General features: G+C 39.2%; 1 protein-coding gene across 1 annotated transcript in view; it reads right to left on the reverse strand.

The window, feature by feature from the left end:
* Positions 1 to 14,302, reverse strand: part of LOC129767118 (uncharacterized) — a 486,003-nt gene that overhangs the window by 28,183 nt on the left and 443,518 nt on the right. The window contains exons 5-7 of the mRNA XM_055767739.1: positions 11,688 to 11,760; positions 833 to 1,000; positions 563 to 761 (exon numbers count right to left, since the gene is read on the reverse strand). Coding sequence (XP_055623714.1) covers positions 563 to 761; positions 833 to 1,000; positions 11,688 to 11,760 — 440 coding nt within the window. The remainder of the gene's footprint in view (positions 1 to 562; positions 762 to 832; positions 1,001 to 11,687; positions 11,761 to 14,302) is intronic.

The following is a 14,302-nucleotide window of genomic DNA, read 5'->3' on the forward strand; positions in this document are numbered from 1 at the left end:
AGCGCCTGCGAGGGTAACAAATTTCATAATAGTTCTCCCGGGAGCTCCCCAATCGCACGGAAGATTGGCGCTGGTCACGTGTGGAGCCCCGTATGAGTGGCAGATCGCTACTGGCAGATAGCGACGGAGACGACGACGACGACGGCGACAGAGAGATGATATAAGCTTTCGGATTAGTTTTTGTTCTCCCACTCCATTGGTAGTATTGTTCTCGACGAGCCTATTCTGATAATGGAACCATATTTTAGCTGCTGGAATTCTACGAACAAAAGCGCGGAAGGTCAACGCCGCGTCGTTGTGATCCCCAGAGAAATACAGGGGCATGATAATCGCTGGTTGTCGATCGTCATGAAAAGCCCATTAGGAAAACTGATATCACGATGACAGCCGAAGCCGATCGGCGGAAGTAACTGTTCATCTGATATAGCAACAACAGCGGAACAGCTGTAATATGGGAACATGATTCGAAGGTAACGGTTATCGCGCGGAAGGGTGGGGTATCTTTTCTGTGTTGATCATTAAGGTAATATGAGATAGGTGGTTTCAAGTTGTCGCTACTAACCTGGAGGTAGTTTACTCTTCAGCATGTCCATCGCGACCACGTTGATGATCAGCACCCACACCGGGCAGTCCAGGACTTCGTTCTCGGATTTGACGAATGCGATCGCTGACAGACACTGGGTCTCGAGCCGGCGGCGATCCGGATAGGCACGCCGCAGCTCCCGGTTTACGTTGGACTGGAACTTTTTCATATCGAACAGCTGTGGGGAATGTAAACAAGTCAGTCAGTCAATCAAATAGTTACGCTACACCAACGATCATCGATTCTAACCTTAACTATCTTTTCACTCTCGATCGCGTGACCGGGGAGCTTCATAATGTCCGCTCCGATGGCAGTTTCCTCGTTCGGTTGACTGGCAGTGCTCTTGACGTATACATTGCTCTTCGAGTAGCGTCTGATTAGAATATTTCCAGCGTCGTCCATTTTGATTTTGACTCCCTGTTTTAGGAAAATATTACAATCAAAAATCAAATGATATATCAAAATTACACAATTCTACAGCAACAAGCAATGGATGAAACAGATTAAGTAATCTTTGCCAAGAAATCCACATTCATCAACACGGTCCCAATGTCCGCCTGAGAAGGCGAATCATTAACGCTCACACTCCGGTGGTGGTTATAATGTTGTTTTCTAATCGAAACAACCAAAACTTTTATGTTTTCGTTCCGGTCATGGTTTGTTCGAGTTTCGCGGTCGGTTTAATTGGATTGTAACATTTCGGATCGAAAGAAGTGAGGTAACAACAACAACCTGTGCCACCTCCACTGCTTCCGATCCAGCTGACCTTGGCTTGCGCATAGATGGCGACGCTGTCGCCTGTTTGAAGGACTGTCACCGAGATGTGTCAGTTTTTACGATAGCCATCTTGCCTTTAGCGATGTAAATTTGCAATAAAAAGTTATGTTCTTAACCTGATGAGCATTTTGTTCTAATTTTGGGGTTGCTGTCATCGGACATTTCGGACATCGCAAGTGTTTGCCGGTTTAAATTATTCGTGACCGAGCTGACCGTCACTTGTTGGCACTATTCTAGTGCTTTGTGAAGCGACCGCATGGTCGCATACTCGAACGGAAGATCGGCCACTTCGAAAGGGGGGGGGGGGGGGGGGGGGGGGTGACAAGAGCGAGTGAAACTGGTTCGTTGTTCGTCCCATCCAAGGTCGTCAATTGATATTTGAAAATTATTCAAACAAAACAGTTGGTGCCGCTCGAACGAACACACATTCGCGAACACCGAGTTCGTTAATGGATGGGTTTCTGATGTGCAGATTGCATCTGGATCGTGTCGGACGTGCGAATTGCTGCTGCTCTTTGCATCGCGTGCAGCACCAGAGCGAGCAACAGCAGACTGGAAAAGTTTTGATTCCATTAACTTGTTTTCGGACGATCGGAGACAAACGAAACGACGGAACTGTATAATTTTCTCATGGTATTCATCCCCATGATCATCATCATCACCGCCATCACCGGATTAGGGGTATGATCGGGGCGGCCATAATGATCGGAATCGGTATGCAATAATTTATGAGCGACGATTGAGAAGAGGATAGTTCACTTGACCCGATCCTGATGTGGTGTTGATGTTTTAATGTTAAGTGCCATTAGCAATGGTAATTTGTTCGAGGAGAGTTTTGAACTGGTTTACTGAACGAGTGTTGATTAGATTGGCCACAATGGTCTGTGATCTGATGAGTGATTATGAATAGAATTAGTTTCAGTCTGGAATGTTTATTTTTTTTTATCCCATTTATTTATTTATCAGGCTCATTAGCATTTTATCTGTAACAGAGCCGGGTTTTTATCGTGTACATGTACATATGTTTATGTTTCTATAAATTGTAAATTACGCAGTAGAAGTTGTAGCCATTTAGGCGTTAGGTCTTCTGTTCCATTACATTATGGTAAATTACACTGTAGTAGCCATTTAGGCGTAAGGGTATTCTATCTGTTCTTCCATTGTTCAACAGATCGGACAGCGGAGACAGTTGATATTGATCATTGTTGGGTTATTTATAGAACAGCAGCCCGATGTTTCTTGCAGAGCAGAGCAGTTGTATGGATGAATCGATCTTTGTTCCACCGTGGATCGATCTCCATAGCTGATGATGGTTGCGTGGACGTAGTTATTCTATAACAACACAAAGATGGTCAATTGAGGCCCCTGAGGTTGAACTCACGATCGATCGCTTAGTAAGCGAACGCGTAACCAAGTGGCTACGAAGACCCCCGTCTGGAATGTTGTCTTCAATATGAATCGTCTTAGTACTAATCATCTGACAACACTGAACTCAATCTGTCAACTTGACTCGGTAAAATCAAGACGGAGGATTGTTTACCTGAAACGTGAAAGAGGTTCTCCCGATTTTCCGGTTTCGAATTTCGGTGGTATTCAACTGATACTAATACTATATTCGAAGATAAATGTTTTGTGTATAGAACAATTCCAAATGAAATCGACAAATGACAAAACATGAATATTTTTGATTCGAATGAAAGTTTGTATTCCGTTTAAGTTGGAGGAAATATGAGTTTTCACTGAAATTGGAAATTTTTCGACCCAAGTGTTCGTATCGATTTTAGTTAGAGAAATCTTTGATAATTAATATCTCAAAAATTATAAGTTATACCGAAATAGTGTCTTAGAAAGAGATACAGAGTATTGATGTTTAAACGTGAAAAAATATACACTGAGAAAAAAATTAGTACTCTTTTTTATTTACAAAAAAACTTTAATTTGCAATATACGCAAAATACGTATTTTTAATTTTTTTTAAATTTCATAAAATAGAAGTCATGTAGAAAATTTAAAAAATAAGTCCAAAATGGTAAAACTATTTTTGATGAACTAAGTAGAACATCGATTTTTCATGAATTTTCGAAACATAAAACAAAAATGCTCATTATTAATCTCCTTCTAAATGCAGCCATTCTCGAGATATCTAAAAAAAATTATGATGGTAAATAGGCACTTTTAATATGTTTGTCATGTTCATGGAATTTTATGAGTTTGCTTATAATTTTGCCAACTACTTTTCCAAATACATCATTATGGTAAAAATATATGTTTAGTGTAAAGTGAGTTGGTAAGAGCTTGAAATAATGCGATCCATGCATATAGACTGTTCTCGAACTTTATACAAAACCTCTGCGGCTTTCGTGGTGTGCACCGGTGCGTTGTTATGCGGTAAAATCACTTTATCGTGTTTTCGGGCCCATTCTGGCCTTTTTCATCAACCTAATGTTTGAATTTACCATTTGTGGTACAAGCAAACGATATGCTTCGACCGATTCTTTCTTCAAAAAAAATAAACAAAAATAGCAAATGCCACAAATGCTCTGAACGACATATATGTCAAATCAAAGGAATGTGTACAACCCTGCTAGCAACATTTTGAAAGCAAATGGGTAATTTTAACTCGAACACCTGGTAGATTCAATTTAAAAGATGGGTGGGTATGATCGTGTTTTAGCAATACTCCTGTAAGTTAGCTTACAAACTGTTACACATTTTCTGATTCACAGCCCTGTCGAACTCTCGAACATGTGATTATGGAGCTGGAATTGATTGGTGGTTCGTTATTTACACTATGTTGGCGAGGCTAAGGAGCAATATATTTCTGAAAAATTATCACATTCAAGCGAAATTTCTCATACTTCAGAAACTTTCCAAGCTATCATATATTTTGATTGTAAGATCAACTGGAACTGGCAAAAGCGACCAGCATTCGTTCAAGATACATTGAAATGGGAACTCACAAACATCAGTTCGAAGCTTCTAGGTATATTCAGTAGTTAATTAGTGGAGCGGTATATGAAAAAAGGGAGGAAGAAAGCAGAAGGGGAATTATTTACCTGAAGCGTGGAAGAGACAAGCTGATCACAAGCGAGGTTTCGCACAAGCGTATTGTGTTTTTCACAAACAAAACACAGTATACTTCCAAGATGGCTACAGAGTGGCTTATTATTTCATTGTTATTCTATTATAATCTTAAACCAAGCATCAAACATCGAAAATCCTTGCTCGATTCTTTCCAGGGCTTGTAACATACTCTTATGCAACTCCTTCAATAAGGAATTTCCTCTTCATCGTTTGATCCTTTTTGACTTAAAATCATCTTCTGAATGTATTTTTTGCTCCGAACATTCCGAACAAACTTCATAAACATTGGATCCCTCTCATGGTTATCAAATTAGTAGTCGTAAATTTAGGAGAAGTAGTTCTGAAAGTTTGGTCATTACAAAACAGGTGGTCACACGTTATTTTTACACCACTCATTAGGCTGACAGTAAAAATTGTGACGAAATTGCGGAAGCGTTCTTTTCTAGAACTGGTACTGCTACCAAGATTTCGACTGAATCCCAGACGTATGACACGGTTGGATTTTATAGGATTATTGTCAACGGAGTTCTGGATGAATAGCGGATGTTGAATTTCTAATAATAATTTTCAATTAATTTATTTAATTAAATAATTTCATGACGGTACACGATGAATGCCCTGGAGAATACAATTTTTCTGGACTTTCAAGTTTTCTTCCTGACCTTCATGCTGAAAATCAAAATATTTTTGATGTTTGACTAAAAATGTCGAGATCGATCTTTTTCTAAAGATCTCCCAATCCTAGTGCTCATAAATTGTTTGATCGAAGCCAAATGTTTGACGGTTTCTGGCAGATGAAATTTGATCAATCTGTAATGATCGGATATATATTCAACAATACAAAACACGACAAGCGAATATTCAGTTATTGAATGCCTAACTTTTTCGTGTTCGTCAAACCCGTCAGTACACGGTTAGGTTACTTTAAATAATTCAGTTGAATTTTGAATCGGAATAATCGGTCTTGTCGATCAATGTTATAATTCACTAGAATAATCTAACAACATAATAATCTATATCAGTAAAAATGGATCGCCAAAAAAAATCGAGTACTCCGATTTGAGACGCCTTTATTTTGTTGTGTTCGTTTTTGTCCGTAGATCGATGTTACGGTGAGAAAATGTTTTGTGAATTTGGAAAAAGTTTGAGGAAATGTTCGAAAAAGACTATTTTCCATATGCTCTACAATGGCATTGTTGTTTGTCCAATTTGATTTCGCGTTTGCGGAATTAAGCTTCATGTTCGGTTGGTGTGAGTTTAAAATGGCAATGGATTCTCAGGTGAAGTAACCTGTTTTGAAGATAAAAATTATGAATGAAAATTTACTTTTATGTATCAAACATGTATTCTATGTAACGGAGAAACAAATAACAAGAGAGTGAAGAATCTTGAACGAGAATTGTGTCTGTAAATAGTTTTATAGTATAATAACGAGTTTTGGTAGTAGAACTAGGAAATTTATAGCAAAACGGAAATTAAAGTTTACTTAGTAAGAAGACGTAAATTCTCGAAAATATTAAAAAAAATAAAATAAATAAATAAAAACATTAATAAAATATTAATATTGGGCGGGACGAAGTTTGCCGGATCAGCTAATAACAGTAACATCAGAACAGATATGTTGGAGTAGTGCTATAAAGAAAAGAAAGAATGACTTGTCGTTTGAGAATAAACCCCTCGATTTTCAATAGAAGATGTAAACCAATATCAAACAATATATTCAAATGCATTTTCTATGACGAATGGCAGCTTTTCTCATTTTTGTCGATTGAGTTTAAATTTATACCGCATCGCACTCGTCGGGAAAATCGTCGGAAACTGGATTGGAAAATTCAGCCATCAGTGTGTATTTTGTTCGCAGTGTGACAGAGGACAATTCAGTATCTTCCAGTTTCAGTTCTAGAAATTATTGTAATTGCGCTCAAGCATTTAATCGACGCTCCACCCATATCTTCGATTAACATTAAAGGGTGTGTCACATCAAATTGCATCACGGAAAAAACGCTGTAGAAATTCGCCCAGTAGACCGATCCTTTTGAAAATTTTAGACAGTAAAATAAAAACTATTAAACAACTTTTGGCATTTTCTTTTTATTTATACTTCGAGCCCAAGCCCGTATGCTCGCACCTTCCTCTTTACCCCGTCCATAAGGTTCTGTACAACGTCAGGTTGTAGTTTTTTTTTGAACAGAAATCCATTTTCTCTTGAAATCCGCCTCCGATTTGACAACTTTTGGGTTCTTCCGGAGGGCCTGCTCCATAATCGCCCAATATTTCTCTATTGGGCGAAGCTCCGGCGCGTTGGGCGGGTTCATTTCCTTTGGCACGAAGGTGACCCCGTTGGCTTCGTACCACTCCAACACGTCCTTTGAATAGTGGCACGAAGCGAGATCCGGCCAGAAAATGGTCGGGCCCTCGTGCTGCTTCAATAGTGGTAGTAAGTGCTTCTGTAGGCACTCCTTAAGGTAAACCTGCCCGTTTACCGTGACGGTCATCACATCAAGGGGGCGCTCCGCATTCCGCAAGAGCAGATCGCTTGCCACACCATGTACTTTTTGGCAAACTTGGATAGTTTCTGCTTGCGAATCTCCTCCGGAACGCTGAATTTGTCCTCTGCGGAGAAGAACAACAGGCCCGGCAGCTGACGAAAGTCCGCTTTGACGTAGGTTTCGTCGTCCATTACCAGGCAATGCGGCTTCGTCAGCATTTCGGTGTACAGCTTCCGGGCTCGCGTCTTCCCCACCATGTTTTGCCTTTCGTCGCGGTTAGGAGCCTTCTGAACCTTGTATGTACGCAGGCCCTCCCGCTGCTTGGTCCGCTGGACGAATGAACTTGACAAATTCAGCTTATTGGCGACATCCCGGACCGAACTTCTCGGATCACGTCTAAACTGCTTAACTACGCGCTTGTGATCTTTTTCACTGACGGAGCATCCATTTTTGCCGTTCTTCACCTTCCGGTCGATGGTTAGGTTCTCGAAGTATCGTTTTAGTACTCTGCTGACCGTGGATTGGACGATTCCCAGCATCTTACCGATGCCCCGATGTGACAACTCCGGATTTTCGAAATGAGTGCACAGGATTAATTCACGACGCTCTTTTTCGTTCGACGACATTTTTCCAAATTCACGAAAAATTTACAGTGAAGGATGGCCAACGTGATCTATACACTCTTATCTGATTATAAGCGAAAGCAGAAGATATAATTCCTAAAAATAAAATTTCTACAGCGTTTTTTCCGTGATGCAATTTGATGTGACACACCCTTTATCATATGTTATATTGTCAGTCACTGGTGACTGACGTGGCAGTCAACGTGTAAAAGGGGGAATTATAGTGTGGAGGCACGAATTTCGGACGTTTAAAACAAAGAATATTTCTAATAATAATTGTTTATCTATATTTTAACAATAAAACAAAAATTTAATGGGAAAAAATATTCATAATTAAAATAGTTACAAGCTGATGTAGTGTGGGGTTTAAGAAAAAAGTTCGTGCCATGGCGTACACGATTCCAGCTCTTCTGGTTTTTTGAAACAAAAAAAAAATCGGACAGATTCTACTATCGCATGAACCTCGTACAAGTCAAAAACACGTTTTTTGATTAAGTGGCGGTCGTTTGAAAGGAGAAAAATGCCGTTTTTTACGCTTTTCTACGTTTTCAGATCTTTGTTTTTTTTAAATAGAACAAAATTATGCGATGCGGTTTATGCGATAGAGTGAGGCATATAGATTATATTCATATATATGATGAGTGGTATTCGATGAAAAGTTCGATTCGAGTTCCGGTTTTTTGCATACAGATATTAAATGTCTTGAGCTTGCATATGGCAAACCTATCACCATCGTCAATGGCCTTTGAAGCCTCTTCAAAAATTGCAAAATGTAGATGAGAAACGGTTGTGTATAGCACTTACAATTCCCTGGAACGTTTCTTATGGCTAGTATGCGGATTACGGTCGCAACGGTACATGGTGCATCTTTCAACGAACCCGGGAGTTGATAACATCGTGTATCCATGCTTCTGTGAACACTAAACCAATATGTCGAGCTAGGAGTCATTCACCGCACCGTAGAAGTTGTCCATTTTTGTACGTAACCCCGTATTTTGGCTAAAATATTAAAAAATTGTAAGGGGTTGTATCTAGGACACGACCGCATATTTTCGACGTAGAACTACGCGGTTATATTATGCAATCCATTTGTTTACCACTTCGTATATTATTTTAGAATGCATCGAAATTTTTGAAATAGATTATGTTCTTCGTTACAAATAAATTTGATGAACAAAAAGACGTGTTTGTTATGATGCCTAGGACTACCAAAATATGTGAATGGAAGAATTGTCAAGCGATCATTGTATTGTACATTTCCCTCTGAAAATATTGCCTATCTTTCCTATCAATTGATGCAAACATAATTCCGATCTGTAAAGAAATATTCGAGTTATAAGCATTCGAAATACGGGTAGGGTTGGCACACAAATCGGCCGAACATATGTATGGGAAAAAAGGAAGTTCTTCCAGTTTTCATGAATTTAAACCGTTTAGAGATTAGCGAATTGTAATGTATAGCATATCAAACAAATCTTAGAGAATCTTCCGATTCGATTGGTATGCATATCATGAGAATTCGTTCACAGTGAACATAGTTATTAACGTTAACTTTATTTCATAAAATCGTGACCTGTTTTCTGATTTGGCACCCTTCCTGAAAGACGTAGTTCTACGTCAAAAAAAAAATTAAGTACCGCATGAGTTTTTTGAAGCTCGTCCCATCGAGTGATAATTTCCAAGCATATTCAAGGTTCTTAAAATCCTCTGATTTGATAACTTCTGGGTACAACATTTAAATAATTTATTTGCTCCCTAGACTATAGCAAGCTATAAGAGAAAGTCTGTCTTGTAATTATCAATTAACGAAAAAGAAAATCTCTCGAGGGCCGTTCAGTCTTGGTATATCGTGCGTAGGTGTGCTGGGGGTGCCTTCACATACAAGTATGCAGAACATCTAGGTTCTCTCAAGATTTCGGCGTGTGAAACCTCGTTTCCAGTTGCGTTAGGTTATGGTGCAAATTAATGCATACGAGTTTTAAAAGAAGATTTTCTAATCGTACGTGATCTCATCACTCCTGAGACGGAAGCCTGGGAAATAGGATGTCAGGCCAACACCGATGTGATCGCTCGGATAATCACACGAGGAACGAATTGCTGCAGAGATAATGATGGAAAGTACGTATGGCGGAAGCAACTTTTTGCTAGTTAATATTGCGCTCATTTGGCGCAACCGATAAATGCAATACGCGCGCTGTGGTTAATTAATCATTCGGAACGTGTTTCATGCATGGGTTTCTAGGTTGGATACGTAGTTTTTGTTATCCCACAAACCTCCAGAAAGCAACTGGAGTTTAGACTATAAACCGGTTTTTGGCTAAAAATTGGCGCAGATCGATTAACGATAATTGACCTGACAAAGAAGATTCCGGCGCCATAAATTAACCAGATTACGGTAAGCACCGCGAAAAAAAAACAGAAGACGACGATCTCTCAAGGAGGACTAGTTCTTCCACTTCTCTCCCGGATGGTCATCTCGTTTCGCATGTGTTGGGCTGCGCAAACAGCTGTTGCCCCCAAACAGCGACATGACATTCACCCTTATTCTTGTTTACGACCGTATCTGACTTTCGTTCGAAAGACTAGATTCGAAAAATTTCGAAAAATACTTTCTTGTTTTCGTACGAATCCGTTCGAACAAGACCTTTCTCGAACATAAACATCAGATGCAAGATTTCATGCATCAATAAAATTTCATACAAGATTTCATCAAAGCAACGGTGAAAGTGTCGCCCATACAGTGGTCGTTCGTTAATTTTGTCGGAAAATCAACCCAATTATTGAATTTTACTAACTAGACTGTAAAACAGCAAAAACAGTAATAAAAAGTACACAAATAAATGAAATATTAATAATGTTCATGAATCATATTCATAATCCTCAATGACTCAATTCCTTCTATAATAGATTGAACAGCAGAATCAGTACGACTTAAGCTCAAATTATCCGAAAAACATGAATATGTACTGATTTAACAATCGAACGGAATTCGCATGAAAAAAGTGACGTGAAACCACGTGAAAAAACACATTCGTACGAAAACTAGAATGGCCGATTCGTTCGAATTGTTCAATTTTCGAAAGTTCGAATGAATGGATTTGATTCGTACGAAAACAAGAATACAAATGGTACATTCTTTCGAACGATTTCTTTTCGTTCGAAAACAAGAATGAGGGTGATTGGCAATTGTGAGGTTTCCCATCGCAACGCGTTGAAATTGAAAGTTTATCGCAGTGTTGCTGGCGAATCGGAAATTATTCGACTGGATGGCGGTAAGTCACTCAAATGTCAGCGCACAATCACAGGGGTAGTAAACAAATTCTTTCGGACATGCGAAAACCGCGATTGTGCGTGTGACGCCAGTTAATTGCTTGCCGGGTTCTAATGGGCATCTGACAGTGATGAGTAAGCGCATTCAAGCGCTGTTATGTGAGATAATTAAACGTCATTCAAAGCAACGCGCGGTGGTTGTTTCATGTCGATTGAAGATGTCACTGGGGTTAAAAATAGCGGATTCGGGGTGTTTTGACAGCGAGGAATTCGCGGAACCACCAAAACACTCCCGCCAGTTTCATCAGGTTATGAGCCCAATTTATGCGCCTCTCGGAATGGCGCTGCTGCTCGCCATAAATTACCGTCGCTCCCCTAAACAAATCGTTTCACAGCTTGAGTAGAACCCTTGAACGCCTTGATATTTAAGTATTATACAAGCGACCAGCCTGCGGATCGACACAGAGTGGGGTCTCCGGTTGATGGATCTCGTGCTGCATCTTCTAGTCAACTTTTCCCCATAGTGGCGCAGACGATCGCGCGCGAGGTTCGTGACTGCTGCGTCGCCACGCTAAGGATAGTCCCTCTTTTGATGATGTGCATGATGGGAATGCCATTTTTCTCCGCTGAATTGTTTCATTAGTTCAGAACGAGAACCAATGGGCGCGCGATCAGTGCGCGATCGCGATCAATTGTCCTTGATCATGATCGACGCGCTCTCGACAATGGTGCGATGGATGGAAGGGGTTGTTAGGGGAGAAGGTTTCCTAGCTAGCAGGAGCGTGAGCATGACACGCGGGAAATTTGTTGCCGTAGAATTGATGGGCGATATTTCGAAAAGAAAAGGATCGTGGTACTCACCTGTCCAACGTGTCGTTTCACTTCTTCTGTCTTGTGATCTCGCATTGGATTGTCGAAGCCGCAAAGGCCGATTCTGAAAGGGAGAAGAAAATTGTAACGTTTTAGCGAAAATCTACGGTGTGATGACGAAGTGGATTTGGAAACTGCGCAGGATTAAATTGATCCTCTTTGTTGGCGTTGTAACTAATAATAGCCGATGAGTTAGCGGTATGATTTGTTTTCATGATGGGAAAATTGAATTCATAGAACCTGAGACAGCCGGGATCATAAAGGCTAATGGATACTTGAACTTGAGAAGGCGAATCAAGAACATCTGCTAATGTTCTCTGGATAATATAAATAGCATCAGTTCGAATGCTGTTTTGCCTTTCGTTATTTTGTTGTAGTTTTCAATAGATAAAATCTTTCAGGAAACTCTTAGAGACTTCAAAAATTCGGTTTTGCAGTGCCTCTTTATAAACATCTTAATAAGACTTTTCTCGAACCATAATATGAGGAAGAATCAACTAAAGGATTTCTCAAATGAGAATATCGGAATTTTCCGTACTAAGCATATTTCTTCAAATAGAGTCGAGCGAAGTGTTTTAATGCTATCCTAACCTATTCTCTTGCGGTAATGGATAGAGGCAACGTTGTCGAGACTCTTTATACAGACTTCAGCAAGGCTTTCGACAGAGTAGATATTCCAATGCTTATTTTCAAGCTTCCAACGTATGGGAGTAACTGGAACTTTATTGAAGTGGGTAGAATCTTACCTCACCAATAGAACACAGTTTGTTCGCTTTAGAGGAAAAATCTCTAATCCAGTGAATGTCACATCCGGAGTTCCACAAGGTTCTCACTTCGGCCCTTTACTTTTCATCCTATTCGTAAATGATGTGTCACTAGTATTAACTAACCTCAACATTCTAATATATGCTGATGATATGAAATTGTACATGGAAGTAACCAAATGTAGTGACCTTGTGATTTTCCAACAAGAAGTAGATGTTTTCTTCGAATGGTGCGGGAAAAGTCTTTTAGATATTAATGTGAAAAAATGTAATATTATATCGTATACTCGAAAACATGAAACTTATGACTTCATATGTTCTCTAGGATTTGAAACTGTAGAGAGATGCGTCAAAATTAGAGATTTAGGTATAATTCTTGATTCGAAACTTACTTTTGGCGAACATTACAATACAATGATCAAGAAAGCAAATAGTATGCTCGATTTCATAAAAAGATTTAGTTACAATTTCAGTGATCCATACACAATAAAAACGTTGTATATAAGTTATACTTTTAATATATTTTCAACCTATTCATGAAATTCACATTAAAAATTTCACCCTCGGTAACAAATACAACATTGAAACTAGAATCAAATGTTAAGTAAAGTGAGAAAGGAGAAATTTATGGATAAGAAAAAGAATCCACCAAAAATGATCATATGCAATTTTGTAGCTGGAGATTGTGGCGGCCAATTACTACTTTCCTCAATATCGAAAGAGCTGCTATTGAGTAAAACGATATGAAAATCATACTAATATTGTAATGTGTGCAATGATTAAGGTATTGTTAAAAAAAATAAAACAAAAAAAAATTAGTGGGTTATATCTATGATATAACCGCAAGGTTCACGTGGAACTACCTTAGCTTAGCAATCATTCGTTTGTATTGATTAAATTCTTGATTGAATGAAACAGTTTCCAAATTCAATTGAGTTCAATATATTTGCTCTGTGAGTGAAAAAAATGAACAAATGCCGTGTAAAGTCAATTCATTTATTGTGATTGATTGTTCTTCGTTACAAGTAAATTTAATGACGGACCTTTTACGTTTGGTATGATGACTAGAATAAAATATATGTACGGAAGAATTATCAAACGTTTGATGAACCAGCCTAAGGCTGAAAATCTTTCCAATAAAGACAAAAAAAATTATCAAACGATTATTTTATTTTACATTTCCCTCTGAAGTTTACATCCCAAAAGTGTACATACTTCTCGAATATCAAATTTGCCTAAAACTGGGAAGTTCATTCGCTTCTAGTGGCTGCACGATTTTCCCAGGTTCCTAAGTTTAGAAGATCATGTTAGGACAGACATATTCCACTCTGCACAAAGGCAAGCGAGGACAAAAGTACTCGCAGTTTGCATTTATTTGCAGAGCCGATTTCCCCAGAAACCTCGGTTTTGAAGTCTGTGTTAGGGAAACACATTTCAATCGGAACAAAAATACCCCCGATTTGTATGAATTCGCAATGCCGATTTCCCCACGCTTCATGGATTTGAAGTCTGTGTTAGGGAAACACATTCCAGTCGGAACAAACATACCCCCGACTTGCATGAATTTGAAATACCGATTTCTCCAGGCACCTTGATTTAGAAATCTCTATTAGGGAACACATTTCGGTGGGAACAAAAGCTCCCCCTACTTTCGTGTGTTCTTTTTCTTCTTTTCGGCTTTAAGAGGGTTTAAACTTTTCAGTTCACTCGCCTCTAGGCTCTTTCGTGTGCTTGCAATGCCGATTTCGCTGCTTGGTTTTAAAGTCTGTGTTAGGGAACATTTTTCGATGAGAACAAAAGTCCCCCTACTTTCATGTATTTGCAATGCCGATTTCCCCAAGG

This window comes from Toxorhynchites rutilus, chromosome 2 (genome assembly GCF_029784135.1).
Source record: "Toxorhynchites rutilus septentrionalis strain SRP chromosome 2, ASM2978413v1, whole genome shotgun sequence".
Taxonomy (NCBI): Eukaryota; Metazoa; Arthropoda; class Insecta; order Diptera; family Culicidae; genus Toxorhynchites; species Toxorhynchites rutilus.